This window comes from Gorilla gorilla, chromosome 17, assembly GCF_029281585.2.
Source record: "Gorilla gorilla gorilla isolate KB3781 chromosome 17, NHGRI_mGorGor1-v2.1_pri, whole genome shotgun sequence".
Classification (NCBI taxonomy): domain Eukaryota; kingdom Metazoa; phylum Chordata; class Mammalia; order Primates; family Hominidae; genus Gorilla; species Gorilla gorilla.
In genome coordinates, this window is record NC_073241.2 from 23,530,142 (window position 1) to 23,545,775 (window position 15,634).

General features: G+C 37.5%; 1 protein-coding gene across 1 annotated transcript in view; it reads left to right on the top strand.

The window, feature by feature from the left end:
• Window positions 1-15,634, top strand: part of LOC129528445 (histone-lysine N-methyltransferase 2C-like) — a 60,262-nt gene that overhangs the window by 15,791 nt on the left and 28,837 nt on the right. The window contains 6 exon segments of the mRNA XM_063699364.1: window positions 1,206-1,387; window positions 1,643-1,771; window positions 1,773-1,805; window positions 3,124-3,233; window positions 3,742-3,807; window positions 5,082-5,294. Of these exon segments, the coding sequence (XP_063555434.1) occupies window positions 1,206-1,387; window positions 1,643-1,771; window positions 1,773-1,805; window positions 3,124-3,233; window positions 3,742-3,807; window positions 5,082-5,294 (733 nt within the window).

Below are 15,634 nucleotides of genomic sequence, written 5' to 3' on the forward strand. Positions count from 1 at the left end.
ATATAAGATTATTTTTTAAAGTACTGTTTTTTTCTGGGAGAAGTCCTACCCTCCTTCTAGACATTCCCTTCTCCTGCTCGGATATGTGCCAGTGGCTTCTGGGTGTGTTGTTCTCATCCTTAAACTTCCCTGGCCTGATGTTCTTTGTTGGATCTGTTGATTTATAGATCCCAAGTCTTCCTTTTCTTTGTAATACATCCTCATTCTGTTCCGCATATCTCTAAGTAACTTTATTAGAAGGAGAATGAAGGAGCTGAATTTTGAGTCTTCCTGTGTCTACAACGTATTCTCTCTTCACACATAGTTGCTTGTGTAGCTAGGTTGAGAATTGTACTTTGAAAAGTATTTTCCTGTAGAATTGGAAACTTATACTCTTCTAGCATCTGGAGTTGGGAAGTTTTGTGCCATTCTGATGGGTGTTCCTTTGAATTTAACTCTTTTATTTTCTTCTCTGGTAGCTTTTAGGCTTTCATGTACCTCATGATCTGAATTTTTATTCCGTACCCTCATTACTTGCTGTTTCATTATAATGTGGGCACTTGATTGGTTCTGTCTGACGATCCTAGTCTTTTGAGATGTTAAAGAAGTTCCGCAATCTTAATATTACATGGTGTGGTTTCCTTCAGGAGTTTGTTAGGGATTTGGAGATTCCCAAATATTCTGCTAACTTATACCCTTGAGAGAGGGGAGAATAAACAGAGGAGTGAATGTGAACTTCAGAATTCCTAGCTTCATAGTCTAAATAGAAATCCTCTAAGATCATAAAATGTCCCTAAGAACTCATGCTTTACATTAATTTTTTTGGTATTTTTTCTATTGATTCTAAGCATGGAAATGTAGATGGAGACTTTGTTGATGTATTTTCAAATTATGTATCAATAATAGTGAAGCTTACTTGATTTCTTTAAAATCTGGTCACTATATCTATAAATATAGTGGACATTAAATGTACAGCATAAGGTAATTATGTGGACTTTAAAAAGGCATTAAAATATGTGCCATTTTCTATTATTCTGTTCAGTAGGCTCCTAAAAGCGTGTATGAACATGCCCAACCCAGTAATGGGCCTCCGTAGGTGCTCAATAAATGTTAGTTGATTGCCCCTTTCTGCTTCTAGGTACATAAGCACCATATTAATTTATATAGTATATTTGATTATGTTAGGTTAATGCATAAATCACATGGATTGGTTGTTTCTTTCACAGATCACTAAAGTGGTTCTTAGCAAAGGTTGGAGGTGTCTTGAGTGCACTGTGTGTGAGGCCTGTGGGAAGGCAACTGACCCAGGAAGACTCCTGCTGTGTGATGATTGTGACATAAGTTATCATACCTAGTGCCTAGACCCTCCATTGCAGGCAGTTCCCAAACGAGGCTGGAAGTGCAAATGGTTCTCTAGGGTTTGTTTGCCTTGTCAGTCTTTCAAGTTCAGAGCTTTCTCATACCACTTTAGTTTTTAAAAATTAGCCATACCTATTTAATTGAATAATACACATATTCTATGATAGATACCACTAATCAGAAAAATTTTCACATACACATTAAATCATTTGCCCCATTATGTTCGTATGTAGCTTCCTGAATTACAGTAACTGAATAACTAAGAAAATAAAATTGAGACTTTTCGGGGGGATTTGGATTTCAGGTGTGTTTGGTGCAGACACTGTGGAGCAACATCTGCAGCTCTAAGATGTGAATGGCAGAACAATTACACACAGTGCGCTCCCTGTGCAAGCTTATCTTCCTGTCCAGTCTGCTATTGAAACTATAGAGAAAGATCTTATTCTGCAATGTAGACAATGTGATAGGTATTGTGCTATTTTTTCATCTTTTTAAAGCTTTTCTCTTTGAAATGTAGCAAAAAAAACTGGAAAATAGCTTTTCCTTAATCACAAGTTTTAGGTATGGAACTTTTTGCCTTGTAGATTTTTAGTCACCTAGGAACTTACAGAATTGATTTCCTGTTTTGAATTCTCAACTCCAGACTAAAGTTTTGTTTTGTTTTGTTTTTAAATTTAGAGACAGAGTCTTGCTCTGTCGCCAGGCTGGAGTGCAGGGGCGCTATCTTGGCTCACTGCAAACTCCACCTCCGCCTCCTGGGTTCAAGCGATTCTCCTGCCTCAGCTTCCGGAGTAGCTGGGACTACAGGTGCATGCCACCACGCCCAGCTAATTTTTGTATTTTTAGTAGAGACGGTTTCACCATGTTGGCCAGGATGGTCTCCATCTTTTGACCTTGTGATCCGCCCACCTCAGCCTCCCAAAGTTTTATGATTATAGGCATGAGCCACTGTGTCCACCCAAGACTAAAGATTTTTAATTTAGGCCTTTTTGAGGGTTTAGGAATCCCTTGAAATTAGATGGAGAATTATTGCCTTCATCTATGCCGTTTCTTATGAAGGGTTTCTGAATCTTTTAATAGATTATAAAAAATATCTAACACTTTCTGTTCTCCTTAAACCACTTTCTCTTAAAGCTCTAGATACTAGATATCTAGGTATTAGATAGCACCTTCTGCCCTCCCTACATAATTATGTGGAATTTCAAAATCAAGAATGTTTCTTTGCTTTCATTGGTATATTGTTGTACTCTTCAGAAGTTAAGCAGTGAACATATATTGATAGTATTATTTTATCAGTAGTACAGTATTCTTGGGACTCTGGCTACTAATTATCTGTTCCATTGCAAGACAACTTTTTACTTTATTTCCCAATTACCATTCAACATCGCTTTCCATGAGATATGTCTACTTCAAGTTAGATGCATTGCCTGGAGCCCATATATGCTAGCACTGCCATTTGCAGTTTTCTGAATACCTTTGTGTTTGCCCTAACTAGCTTCCTTGCTGTCTTTGAAATATTTAATATATGATTATAAAATAATTAGCTTCCTTATGTAATGTGCTTTGCTTCCTCTCTAATAGTTGTTCTCATTCCTTTTTATTTCCTCCTTAGCTCTATGAAAGTTTTTCTGTTAATAGGGATAGTTAGGAGAAAAGGGCAAGGTAGGAGGAGCATGTGAGGCTTAGGACTTTTAAGTTTGAAGACTCAGTGTTACAGGTTTAAAAGGTAGCAGTTCTCAGTATATTCCATTTTTTTTAAAAAATGTACAAATATGGTCTTTTTAGATGGATGCATGCAGTTCGTCAGAACTTAAATACTGAGGAAGAAGTGGAAAATGTAGCAGACATTGGTTTTGATTGTAACATGTGCAGACCCTATATGCCTGCGTCTAATGGTAAGAGAATAATTTAAACTGTGAGTCTGCACTCCTGTACCACTCATTTGCACCTTACTGTCCATAACCAATGAATTAGCTTAGCTCTACTCTATTTTATCTTTGTGAAACTTACTTTGACAAGTATTTTATGAAAAATATTATTGTTGGTTATACATGACTTATCACAACTTGTTATAAAACAATTTACATGAAACAATAAAAAGCACATACTTTAGATGTAAACTATAATTTTGCTTCCAAGGAACATGATCTTGTAGTTGTTGACAATATGTCAAAATCCAGTGTGTTGATTCTTTCTTAGCCAGGTTTTCCTCCATGACTTGAGTATTTCCTTCATCACTTCTTGTTTTGTTGTTGCTTTAAAAAGTGCTTTTAACTTTAGTGCTCAAACATTTATTTTAATAAAATGAGTATAGAAACAGAAAATTTAATCATATATAAGTATGTAAATACACTTTACCTTTTCTGAAAAGAATTACCTGGATTTTTTTTTTTTTCATTTCAGTGCCTTCCTCAGACTGCTGTGGATCTTCACCTGTAGCACAAATTGTCACAAAAGTAAAAGAGCTAGGTAAAATTTGAAATGCTTTACTTAATTTAATTAATTTACTTTGCTTAATGTTTACATAATTGGCTTACCACTTGTAAAATCTGCTTCAATCATATGGGTGTTCTATCCAAATTCCATAATGTTGGTAATCATTTCCACAATGATATATAAAATGTCATCCAGCTTTACTGGGGCAGTATTCCTATAAATTTCAGCAAGTTGGCAACAAAAATAACAGCTCTTAGAATAACCATTAATGCCATACTTACTTTGGTTTCATTGATATATTACTGTGCTTAATTATCAGTTAGCAGAAAATACGGCCTAGTTAGCAAGCAGATTTCTTTTAGAATTAATTCAATCTCTTAATTTTTTAAAATAATTAATAAGCCTAGTATGGTGATTAATATGATATTCTTATTAAACAGTCATTCTTTTGAATACTTGTATTTAATAGCACCTGATACAAAAACATTTGGATAGTACAGGAATTGTTCTAAGGAACAACAGTTTTGTACATTTAAAATTAAATCTGCAGGATTTGTACTTATTTATTACTTCTCCCTATTAGTAATTATGTTGATACTCTGATTTTTCCAGATGAGCTTCTGGAGTATTCTCTCTTTTCTTGTGTAAATAGATCCCTGCCTTTTGATCTTTTCCAGGAAAAAGCTCATAGTGGATTAGCTGAGCATTGCATTTCTTTGCAGTGCTTCTAACTCTTTTTATTGGGACATGAAAATAGAAATGCCAGGAAGACTTTTTTGAGACGGAGTCTCGCCCTGTCACCCAGGCTGGAGTGCAGTGGCATGATCTCGGCTCACTGCAACCTCCACCTCCCGGGTTCAAGCGATTCTCCTGCCTCAGCCTCCCGCATAGCTGGGATTACAGGTGCCCGCCAACACGCCCGGCTAATTTTTTGTATTTTTAGAAGAGACAGGGTTTCACTGTGTTAGCCAGGATGGTCTCGATCTCCTGACCTCGTGATCTGCCTGCCGCCTCGGTCTCCCAGAGTGCTGGGATTACAGGCATGAGCCCCCGCACCCGGTCCAGGAAGACCATTTTTTTTAAAACATGTAACATTTCTGCCTATAATCCAAGGAAGTTTGACCTATTTTTCCTTGTTTTTATTGGGTTTCATGAAGTTAATTATTCATGCATTTCATAGATACGTAATTGCTTTCTAGAACTACAGTCACATTCCCTTGACATGGGTATCAGTAATCAGTAATCAGTAATCAGTCAAATTTAAAATGAAAGTTTAGATTTGTATTCTTGGGATTTTGTAATTTTAGACCCACCCAAGACTTATACCCAGGATGGTGTGTGTTTGACTGAATCAGGGATGACTCAGTTACAGAGCCTCACAGTTGCAGTTCCAAGAAGAAAACTGTCAAAACCAAAACTGAAATTGAAGATTATAAATCAGAATAGCGTGGCCATCCTTCAGACCCCTCCAGACATCCAATCAGAACATTCAAGGGATGGTGATATGGATGATAGTCGAGGTAATACTAATTTATTTTCCATGAAATATGTGTGCAAGAACTACAGCATATAAAGTAACTTTTGAAATATGTGTATGATTTACCAAAGGGTAAATCACACTGACTTAGATAACCCCGATGTGACCCTTGCCATCTCCAAATGAGTGATCTTCTTAGACCTTGCCTTTTCAGGTTCTCTTCCTTTCACACGTTTTAGAACAGACCTACCTTACAGAAATCTCAAGGGGCACCATATCTTTGAAGATCACAGGTGGGGAAATACAGAGGGCTTGACTTTAGTTTGCTAGATAACGACACAAACCTTCTCAGATACTGTGAGCTTGGATAATACCATGTTTAAGTGAAGGTAGTTGATGCATACATTCTAGAAATGGAAAAGCTGTCATTTAATATTACTTCAGGTATAACTTCATATTCACCAGTGTGCATCATAAAGTATTGGTTTATAAACATTTTCTTAATCAAAGTAAATATAAGGTTTTTCTAGCTGAATTTTTTTTTTTTTTTTTTTTTGGTTGGGAGGCAGGGTCTTGCTCTGTTGCCCAGGTTAGAGTGCAGTGGCATGATCTTGGCTTACTACAACCTCTGCCTACTGGGTTCATGCGACCCTCCTACCTCAGCCTCCTGAGTAGCTGGGACCATGGATGCGGGCCACCACGCCTGGCTAATTTTTGTATTTTTTTGTAGAGATGGGGTTTTGCCATTTTGCCAAGACTGGTCTTGAACTCCTGGGCTCAAGCCATCTGCTCTGCTCAGCCTGCTGAATTCTTGAGATAGCAAAATGTTTTAATAGTAACCTAAAATCCAATATGAATTAAAGAGGATTACTGTAGGTTTCCTCATTTTTGGAGTGGTTATTTATTTTCAACTGATTCAGAATTGAAGCGATAATTATTTCTGTTCCATTACATTTTATTTCATAGTTTTTTTGTTTTGTTTTGTTTTTTCTTAAGGGGCAGTGTCTTGTTACATTGCCCAGGCTGGTTTCCAACTCCTGGGCTCAAGTGATCCTCCTGCCTCAGCCTCTCAAGTAGCAGGTACTATAGGCATGTGCCACTGCAGCCGGCTTTGAGACAATAGAATTTATTGAATACCTACTGTATGTCAGATGTCGGAAATCATATCAGTGTACAAAACAGGTAGAATTCTCTGCATAGAGTTTATATTTTAATGTTAGGTAACTCAACTCTTAAAAAAAAATGAGTTAATTATAATGTGTTTGACAAGTCCCATGGTAAAAATTAAGTTTGATAAAGAGGAATTGCCTGGCCAGGCACAGTGGCTTATGCCTGTAATCTCAGCACTTTGGGAGGCCAAGGTAGGTAGATCACTTGAGGTCAGGAGTTCGAGACCAGACTGGCCAACATGGTGAAACCCGTTCTCTGCTAAAAATACAAAAATTAGCCAGGCTCAGTGGCATGCACCTGTAATCACAGCTACTTGGGAGGCCAAGGCAGGAGAATTGCTTGAACCTGGGAGGCGGAGGTTACAGTGAGCCGAGATTGCACCACTGCACTCCAGCGTGGATAACAGAGCAAGACTCCGTCTCCAAAAAAAAAAAAAAAAAAAAAAGGAATTGGAAGTACAGACAGGTGTTTAGGGTCCATATGAACAGAAAGCAGTATTTGAGCACAGATTTTAAAGAGGTGAGTGAGTGAGCCACTTGATTACCTGAGAGAAGAGCATCCCAGACAGTGAGGAAGCCAGTGTAAAGGCTCTGGGTGAGAGTGTGCTGAGCATGTTTGAAGAGTGTTGTGGAGACCAACAGAGTGAACAGAGGGGACAGTCAGAAGGTGAGAAGATTAGAGATGTGAGGACAAGAAGGACAGCTCAGTATATCTCACACAACCATAAGGTGATGTGTCAGTAGTTTGTGCTTAATAGCAATGGAATAGGAGGCCATTGAATGTTCCTGAAAAGAAGAACACCATGATCTTATTTATATTTTAAGAGGAACACTCTCCTATGATATAAGTAGATGATTAGGTGCAAGAGTTATGACAGGTAGATCAGTGAGAAACAATGGTCCAGGTGAGAGGTAATTGTGGCTTTGAAAAGGTATGTCTTTTGTGGCCGGGCTCGGTGGCTCATGCCTGTAATCCCAGCACTTTGGGAGGCCAAGGTGGGTGGATCACCTGAGGTCAGGAGATCAAGACCATCCTGGCCAACATGGTGAAACCTTGTCTTTACTAAAAATACAAAAATTAGCTGGGCGTGGTGGCAGGCACCTGTAATCCCAGCTATTTGGGAGGCAGAGGCAGAGGATTGCTTGAACCCAGGAGGCAGAGGTTGCAGTGAGCCAAGATCGAGCCACTGCACTCCAGCCTGGTGACAGAGTGAGACTCCATCTCAAAAAATAAATAAATACATGAAAAGATATGTCTTTTGTATGTTCTTGATAATTTTTGTTTTTTAGTGTGTTTTGGGTCTATGTTGCTGGGAGAAACACTCTCTGATGCTTGTATGTAACTGATTTTCAGATACAGTTGAACAGGTAATTTGATTTGGGGGCTTGGAGTTTGCAAAGAAGTAGTCCATATACTTGGAGGAATTGATCAGATCAGCATTAACAAGAATTTCCATTTCTGAGGATGTTAAAAAATGTCTGAAAAAGGTTTCCATAGTCTCTTAAATTTGGGAAGTGCTCCATTTCACAAAATATGAAAGGTTTCTTGATAATAGTACACATTGTTTCCCAAATTATGTGATTATAATACCTTTTTAAAACAACACAGAAGACCTTGGAAGGTTTTCCTTGTGACTTACCACTTGTAAACACTGAGAAATGGTGATATGTTTCAATTTCAAATTTTCTCATTGACTCGTATCAGGGTAAAAGAAAATCAGTTGAAAAATTGCCCTTGCTTTTTTAAAATTTACGTGATAAAATAGCCCATCTGAGTTTACTGAATTTGTCCTTATTTTTATTGAATATGAAAAAAGATTGTTAGTGTGTTGGATGTTAAATGCTACGACAATTTTAGAATGTAAGGAATTGAATATACAGTATTTTCATGACTAGTCCCTCATGTTCATTTACATGCCAGGATCTCACATCCTTTGCAGAAGGAAAGGTACATTCCTAGGGATAAAATAAATGCTTGTTACTTGGACAACATTTTTGCTTTCTGTTTGCTAAATAAAAATCCTTTTTAAAAATTTAGTATTGCCACACTTTGCCATATTAAAAATGTTTTAGATTACTATATTATCCTGAAACTACATGTACACACACACCCCTAAAATAAGTTTTTTGGTATTTCATATGCCTGTATGGGAGAAAAAATAGGAAAAGAATACAATCATCATAAGTTCTTATTATTACTTTATGCTGAGATTTCTAATAACGCTGCCCTTTTCTGGGTATTTTTTATTAACCTAAAATTTGTGATGTTTTAGACTGTTTCACTAACATGTTTTGATAACATCTCAGTACCCTTGGGAAAGCATTATAAAGTAGTGGGCAACGATGAAACCTACTCTGGATGTTTTTAGGCAAATTTTTTAACTTCTCTGATGCTAGTGTTCTCATTTATAAAATAGGTTAACCAGGATGAGCCCATAGGATAGTTGTGCTGATGAGGTGCAAGGATGCATGCCAGGCACCCAGCACTGGCTCTTCCCAGACATGGAGTGCTCAGTAACCGTGAGCTATTAGAATACAAGTGCCCAACCAGTGCTTGAGCAATTGTGTTCTCTGTCCAACAGAACTCAACAGAATCCCACGTTTGTCTATATATGTGAATTCAGTTCCTTTTGAGTTAGTAAGAAATTATGCCTGTGTTGGGGTAATTGAACTTTCAGGAGGAGGGAATTGTCTGCCACAATTATTCTCTGAACTTAATGTTTCCATGTCTTTTTCTTCATTTTGGAAGTTGTGGAAAAATTATAATGAAAGAGTATATAAACGTTTTCCTCTGTATTATAGCGTATCTGACAGTTTCCTTTATTAAAAAGTATGATATATTAGGGAGAGACTTGATGAATTTAAAATTAAAGTTTGAAAAGTGTTACTGACTATAAGTGATCTTCGGCTGTGCAGTTTTCAACTTGAGGTTGTCAGAATGTAATATTACACATTATATTACACACATCTACAGAATCCAAATTGTGATGTTCCTGGAGTATTGGAACAATACCTATGACTTTTTGTTTCTATTGATTTTTAACTCTTCTAATAACCACTTCTTTAAGAAAAGTCATACATCATCACTTTGGTGTATCAGAAACAAATTCCTTATACAATAAAAGCATACTTCTTTCTCATTCACCTACTGGGATCTAGAAACCCTGTTAATGCAAGAAAAAAATCCCAAACCTCAATAAAATAACACTCTGTTTGTCTCAAGAGTGGAAACACAACACATTTCCTCTCAACTGGTGGTCCCAGATCGACCATCACAGTGTATGGATGTGTTTGGAGGTGTGGGAATAGGACTGCACTGAGGCTCTAGAAGGCCAGCAGGTGGGGCAGACTGAATGGAGGGAGGGGAGTGGCATTCAGTAACTACTGGAGCGTGGGAAGAGTGAGGTATACTGTCCATCTGGTGAAGGTGGCTGCTTCCTTGAGGTTTGTTACTTTCTGTAATGTTAATTCCTTCAACTTTTAAAATTTGATTTTTAGACAAGTTATACATTCAAATGATTTAAAATTGGAAAATAATAAAAAGGTAAACAGTGAACTCTCTCCCTTTCCCATGCCTTCATGCCCCCAGTTTACATCTCCAGAAACCTCAGAGGTTTCTTGTGTAACCTTCCAGATGTGTTTTATGCATGTACAAGGAAATGTGTGTGTATATATATATATATATATTTGTGTGTGTGTGTATATATATATTTTATTCCTTTTGTCTTACTACTTTTTACTGTCCTTCATTTTTTTATGGCTGCAAATATTCCTTTGTATGGAAATATAAGCAATTTAATTTACCTGTTCTTTCCCCTGTTGATAGACCTTTGGGTGTCTTTCAATCTTTTTTTTTTTTTTTTTTTTTTTTTGAGACAGAGTCTTGCTCTGTCACCCAGGCTGGAGTGCAGTGGCACGATCTTCGCTCACTGCAAGCTCTGCCTCCTGGGTTCACGCCATTCTCCTGCCTCAGCCTCCTGAGTAGCTGGGACTACAGGCGCCCGCCACCATGCCCGCCTAATTTTTTTGTACTTTTAGTAGAGACGGGGTTTCACCATGTTAGTCAGGATGGTCTCGATCTCCTGACCTCGTGATCTGCCTGCTTCGGCCTCCCAAAGTGCTGGGATTACAGGCGTGAGCCACCGTGCCCGGCTTTCTTTCAATCTTTTGCTGTGAATAGTACAATGTATCACCTGGTATATTTATAATGTTGTATGTAAGTGGGCCTGCAAAGGTGAATTCCTTGCTAAATCCAAAGACATAATGCATTTGAAACTGTTTTTGGAAGGTAGGATACAGTTTTTTGTTTTTTTTTTTTCATTTTTTTATTATACATATCTGAGGCATACAACATGCTTTGTATACATAGTGAAATGATTACTATGGTCAAACAAATGTCTGTATCCTTCACCTTCCATAGTTTCTGTGTGTGTACACCTAAAATCTCTTTCAGCAAATTTTCTGTACACAATATTATTAACTATGGTTCTCATGCTGTGTATTAATTTGATCTCTAGAATTATTCATCTTACCTAACTGCAGATTTGTACCCTCCGACCTACTTCTGCCCATCCCACCCATCCCCTACCTCCAGACCCTTAAAAACCACCATTCTACTCTCTATACGTTCAGCTTCTCACCCCGCTGCCTCCCATTCTGCTTATTAAGTGAGATCATACAGTATTTTTCTGTGTCTGGCTTACTTTATTTAGTATACTTTCCTCCCGGTTCATCCATGTTGTCACAAATGGCAGTATCTCCTTTCTTAAAGCTAACTATTCCATTGTATAAAGTCCTCATTGTCATCAGTAAGTTCTTAGAAACTGTGGTTAAGAGGGGAAAAAAAGTATGACAAAACTGATTTTTTTTTTTCATTTTGCATTATGCCAAAATTAGATTGAAGGAAACAGTGTTACTTGAGGACCTGCTGTATGTTCATTTAGCTTAACGTCTCAGTTCCCAAGAACCTATTGATGACATTAAGGGAGGACTTAATATATGTATATACAAACGTCACAATTTCTTTATCCATTCATCTGTCCTTGAATGGGTAAGTAAATTGTCCATCAGGACACTTAGTTTGTTTCCATATCTTGGCTATTGGAAGTAATGCCGCCATGAACGTGGGAGTGCAGATGTCTCTCTCAGATGCTGATTTTATTACCTTTGAATATATGCCCAACAGAGGCATTGTTGGATCTTATGGTAGTTGTATTTTTTTAAAGGAAACTCTATACTGTTTTCAATAATGGCTATACTAATTTACATTCCTATCAACCATGTACAAAGGTTTCATTTTCTACACATCCTCACCAACACTTATGTCTTTGCCTTTTTGATAATAGTCATTCTAAGAGACACGAGATGATATCTATTGTGGTTTTAATTTTCATTTTCCTCATGATTATGATGTTGAGCATCTTTTCATATACCATTTGACCATTAGTGTGACTTTGGAAAAATGGCTATTCAGGTCCTTGCCTATTTTAAAATCCAGTTATTTGGGTTTTTTTTTTTTTTTTTTGCTACTGAGTTGTGTGAGTTCTTTATATGTTTTGGATTTTAACCCCTTATCAGATGTGTGGTTTGCCAATATTTTCCCCTAATCCCTGTGCTACCTTTTTACCCCTGTTTTGTTTTGTTTTGTTTTTTACTGCTATGCAGAAGCTTATTTGCTTGATGTAGTCCCACTTGCTTATTTTTGCTTTTGCTACCTGAGCTTTTGATGGGATATCCAAAAAATCATTGTCAAGGAGGATATTAAGAAATTTTTCTCCTAAATTTCCTTCAAGGAGGTTTATGGTTTCAGGTGTTAGGTATTTAATCTATTTTGAGTTGCTTTTTATGTATGATGTGTAAGATAGGCATCAGGTCCAGTTTCATTCTTTTGCATATAGATGTCTAGTTTTCTTACCACTACTTATTGAAGACACCATCTTTTCCCTATTGTATCTTGTTGGACTTGTCAAAAATTAGCTCATAATATATGCTTGGGTTTATTTTTGGGCTCTGTATTCAGTTCCATTGATCCATGTGTCTGTTTTTATGCCAGTACCATACTGTTTTGATAACTATCACTTTGTAATATAAGTTGAAATCAGGTAGTGTGATACCTCCTACTTTGTTTTTCTTTCTCAAGATTCTTTTGGCTATTCAGCGTCTTTTATGATTTAATACAAATTTTAGAATTGTGTTTTCTATTTTTATGAAAAATGCCTTTGGAAATTTGATAGGGATTGCATTGAATCTGTAGATCACTTTGGATAGTATGGACATTTTAACAATATTCTTCCAATCCACAAACTTGGGGATATCGTTATATTTATTTGTGTCTTTAGTTTTTTTCTGTTTTTTGAGACAGAGTCACACTCTGTTGCCCAGGCAGAAGTGCAGTGGTGTGATCTCAGCTCACTGCAACCTCCGCCTCCTCCTGGGTTCAAGCAATTCTGCTGCCTCAGCCCCCCAAGTAGCTGGGATTACAGGTGCCTGCCACCACGCCCGCCTGGCCAATTTTTGTATTTTTAGTAGAGACAGGGTTTTGCCATGTTGGCCAGGCTGGTCTTGGACTCCTGACTTCAGGTGATCTACCCGCCTTGGCCTCCCAAAGTGCTGGGATTACAGGCGTGAGCCACCATGCCCGGCTGTGTGTCTTCAGTTTACTTTGTCTGTATTTTATAGTGTTTAGTATATAAAGCTTTCACTTCCTTCATTAAATTTGTTCCTCAGTGTTTTATTTTTTTGATGTTATTTTAAGTGGAAATGTTTTCTTGATTTTTTTTCAGATCATTATTTGTATAAAGAAATACGTCTGATTTTTGTATATTGATTTTGTATCCTGCTACTTGACTGAATTCATTTATTCTAGTAACTGTGGAATTTTTAGGGGTTTCTACATACAAGATCATGTCATCTGCACACAGGGATAATTTTACCCCCTTTTTTCTGCTGATGCCTTTTATTTCCTTTTCTTATGTGATTGCTCTGGCTAGGACTATGTTGAATATAAGTGTTAAGAGTAGGCATCCTTGCCTTGTAGCAGATATTGAAGAAAAGCTTTCAGTCTTTCCCTGTGGTAGGTTTGTTTTTGAATAGGCAATACCTGTGCATGATACAAGAAATACAAAAGTCTTAAAAAGAGTGAACAATGTTAAGTTAGCCTACCTTTTGGCCATCCCTTCCTTGGAAAGAACCAGTGTTTTCTTATAACTTTCCAGAGATTAGTCATCTAGATACAAGTGTGTATATATGGGAGAATTTCTCATATTTGGGTGATAACGGTCTTTTTCTCTTTTCTTTTCTTTTCTTTCTGTCTTTCTTTCTGTCCTCTTCTCGTCTCTTCTCTTCTTTTTTCTTCGTTTCTTTTGATGGAGTCTTGCTTTGTCGCCCAGGCTGGAGTGTAGTGGCGCAATCTCGGCTCACTGCAAGCTCTGCCTCCCAAGTTCATGCCATTCTCTTGCCTCAGCCTCTGGAGTAGCTGGGACTACAGGCACCCGCCACCACGCCTGGCTAATTTTTTGTATTTTTAGTAGAGACGGGTTTTCACCGTGTTAGCCAGGATGGTCTCTATCTCCTGACCTCGTGATCCACCCACCTCAGCCTCCCAAAGTGCTGGGATTACAGGCATGAGCCTCCGTGCCTGGCCGATAACGGTCTTTTTCTTTATTTCAGCCTGTGGGAATCAGAAGGCCCTTGTGAAGATGTTGGTTAGAAGAGACTTTAGCTACAGTGATACCACTTGTGTTAGGGCACTGTATGTGCTACTTTATGCCATTTGTCTCAGCATGTATGCTTACTGGTGTCACTATGAACCTCATCAATAAAAGTGCTCTCTTGGTTTTTACTGTCCTTGTGTGCATTGTTTCAGGTGAAAGGTGGTCTTTGTACTAGATCCAGTGCTATCCTTGGCCACAAACCATTGCATATGATTAATTTGGGGATTTCCTCTTTATCATCCTGGAGATCATCTTCTGTTTTCTCCTGTGTTACATGTGTTTTCTGCAATTTCATGAATTTCCCTTTATTTCTTCCCTCAATTTGGGTGGAACGTATCTTCCGTAGCTCCCTGACAGAGAATGTGTGGAAGGTAAGTTTTGAGCATTATATACTTCTGAAAATGTCTTTATTTTACCTTCCTACCTGACTCATCTTTTCCAGGTTGGAAATACATTTTCATTTATCATTTTTAGTCAATTGATCCACCGTCTTTTAGTTTCTAGTATATGAAGAAATCGGTTTTTTCTATGTGACCTGCGTTTTCTTGGAAGCTCTTAAGATTTTAGGAAATTCTTTGTCCTCAGTGTTCTAAAATTTCATGAGGATAACGTCTGTTTTTGTCTATTTTTGACATTTAAAATCTGTTTTGTTAGGCACTGAGTGGTCTCTTTCAGTCTGCTGTCTTATATCCTTCAGTGGTAGGAAATGTTCTTGAACTATATTATTGATAACAATTCCCTCTCTTTTTCCAGAATTCTGCTTTTCAGATGTGAAACATACTCAGTTTTTCTCTGCTTCTTTCCAATCATGTCCTTATTTTATCTTCCTCTACTGAGTTTTGTTTTTATTTCAGTTATTTCAAGAGCTTTCTTTCCTCCCTTTGAATGTTTCTTTTGTAGCATCCTATTCTTGCCTCAAGGGTATCTTATATTATCCCTCAGAGGATTTTAATCTTTTTGAAGATTTTCTTTACTTCCTACTTAGTCTGTTAATTCCAAATTGTCTTTTATGTTCTCAGGTCTCTGTCTTTTATGTTACAGATCAAGGGTGTTGCAGATCTTCTGGCTTCCATGGCCCACATTGGAAGAAGCGTTGTCTTGGGCCACACGTAAAATACACTAATGATAGCTGATGAGCTTTAAAAAAAAAAAAACCTCATAAAAAGTCTCATAATGTTTTATGAAAGTTTATGAATTTGTGTTGGGCTGCATTTAAAGCATCTTGGCTGCAGGTTGGACAAGCTTGTTATAGACCATTGTCAGATAATCTTTATGGTACATGCATGATTAAAAGTGAAGAACTAAAGATGGAGACTGGATAGATAGTATTTTTATTTTTAAAAAAGGAATTAAGTAGTTGATTAGAAAGCTTTGAGTATGTGGTGGTGCTTGTCGATTTGTAAGTTTAGTGGGGTGATTTGTGCTGACCATTTGGTGAACCCTCTGGTTTCAGTATCTTTAGATGTTCTTCTTGAACTGATCAGGTTCCCCACAACAGTCTT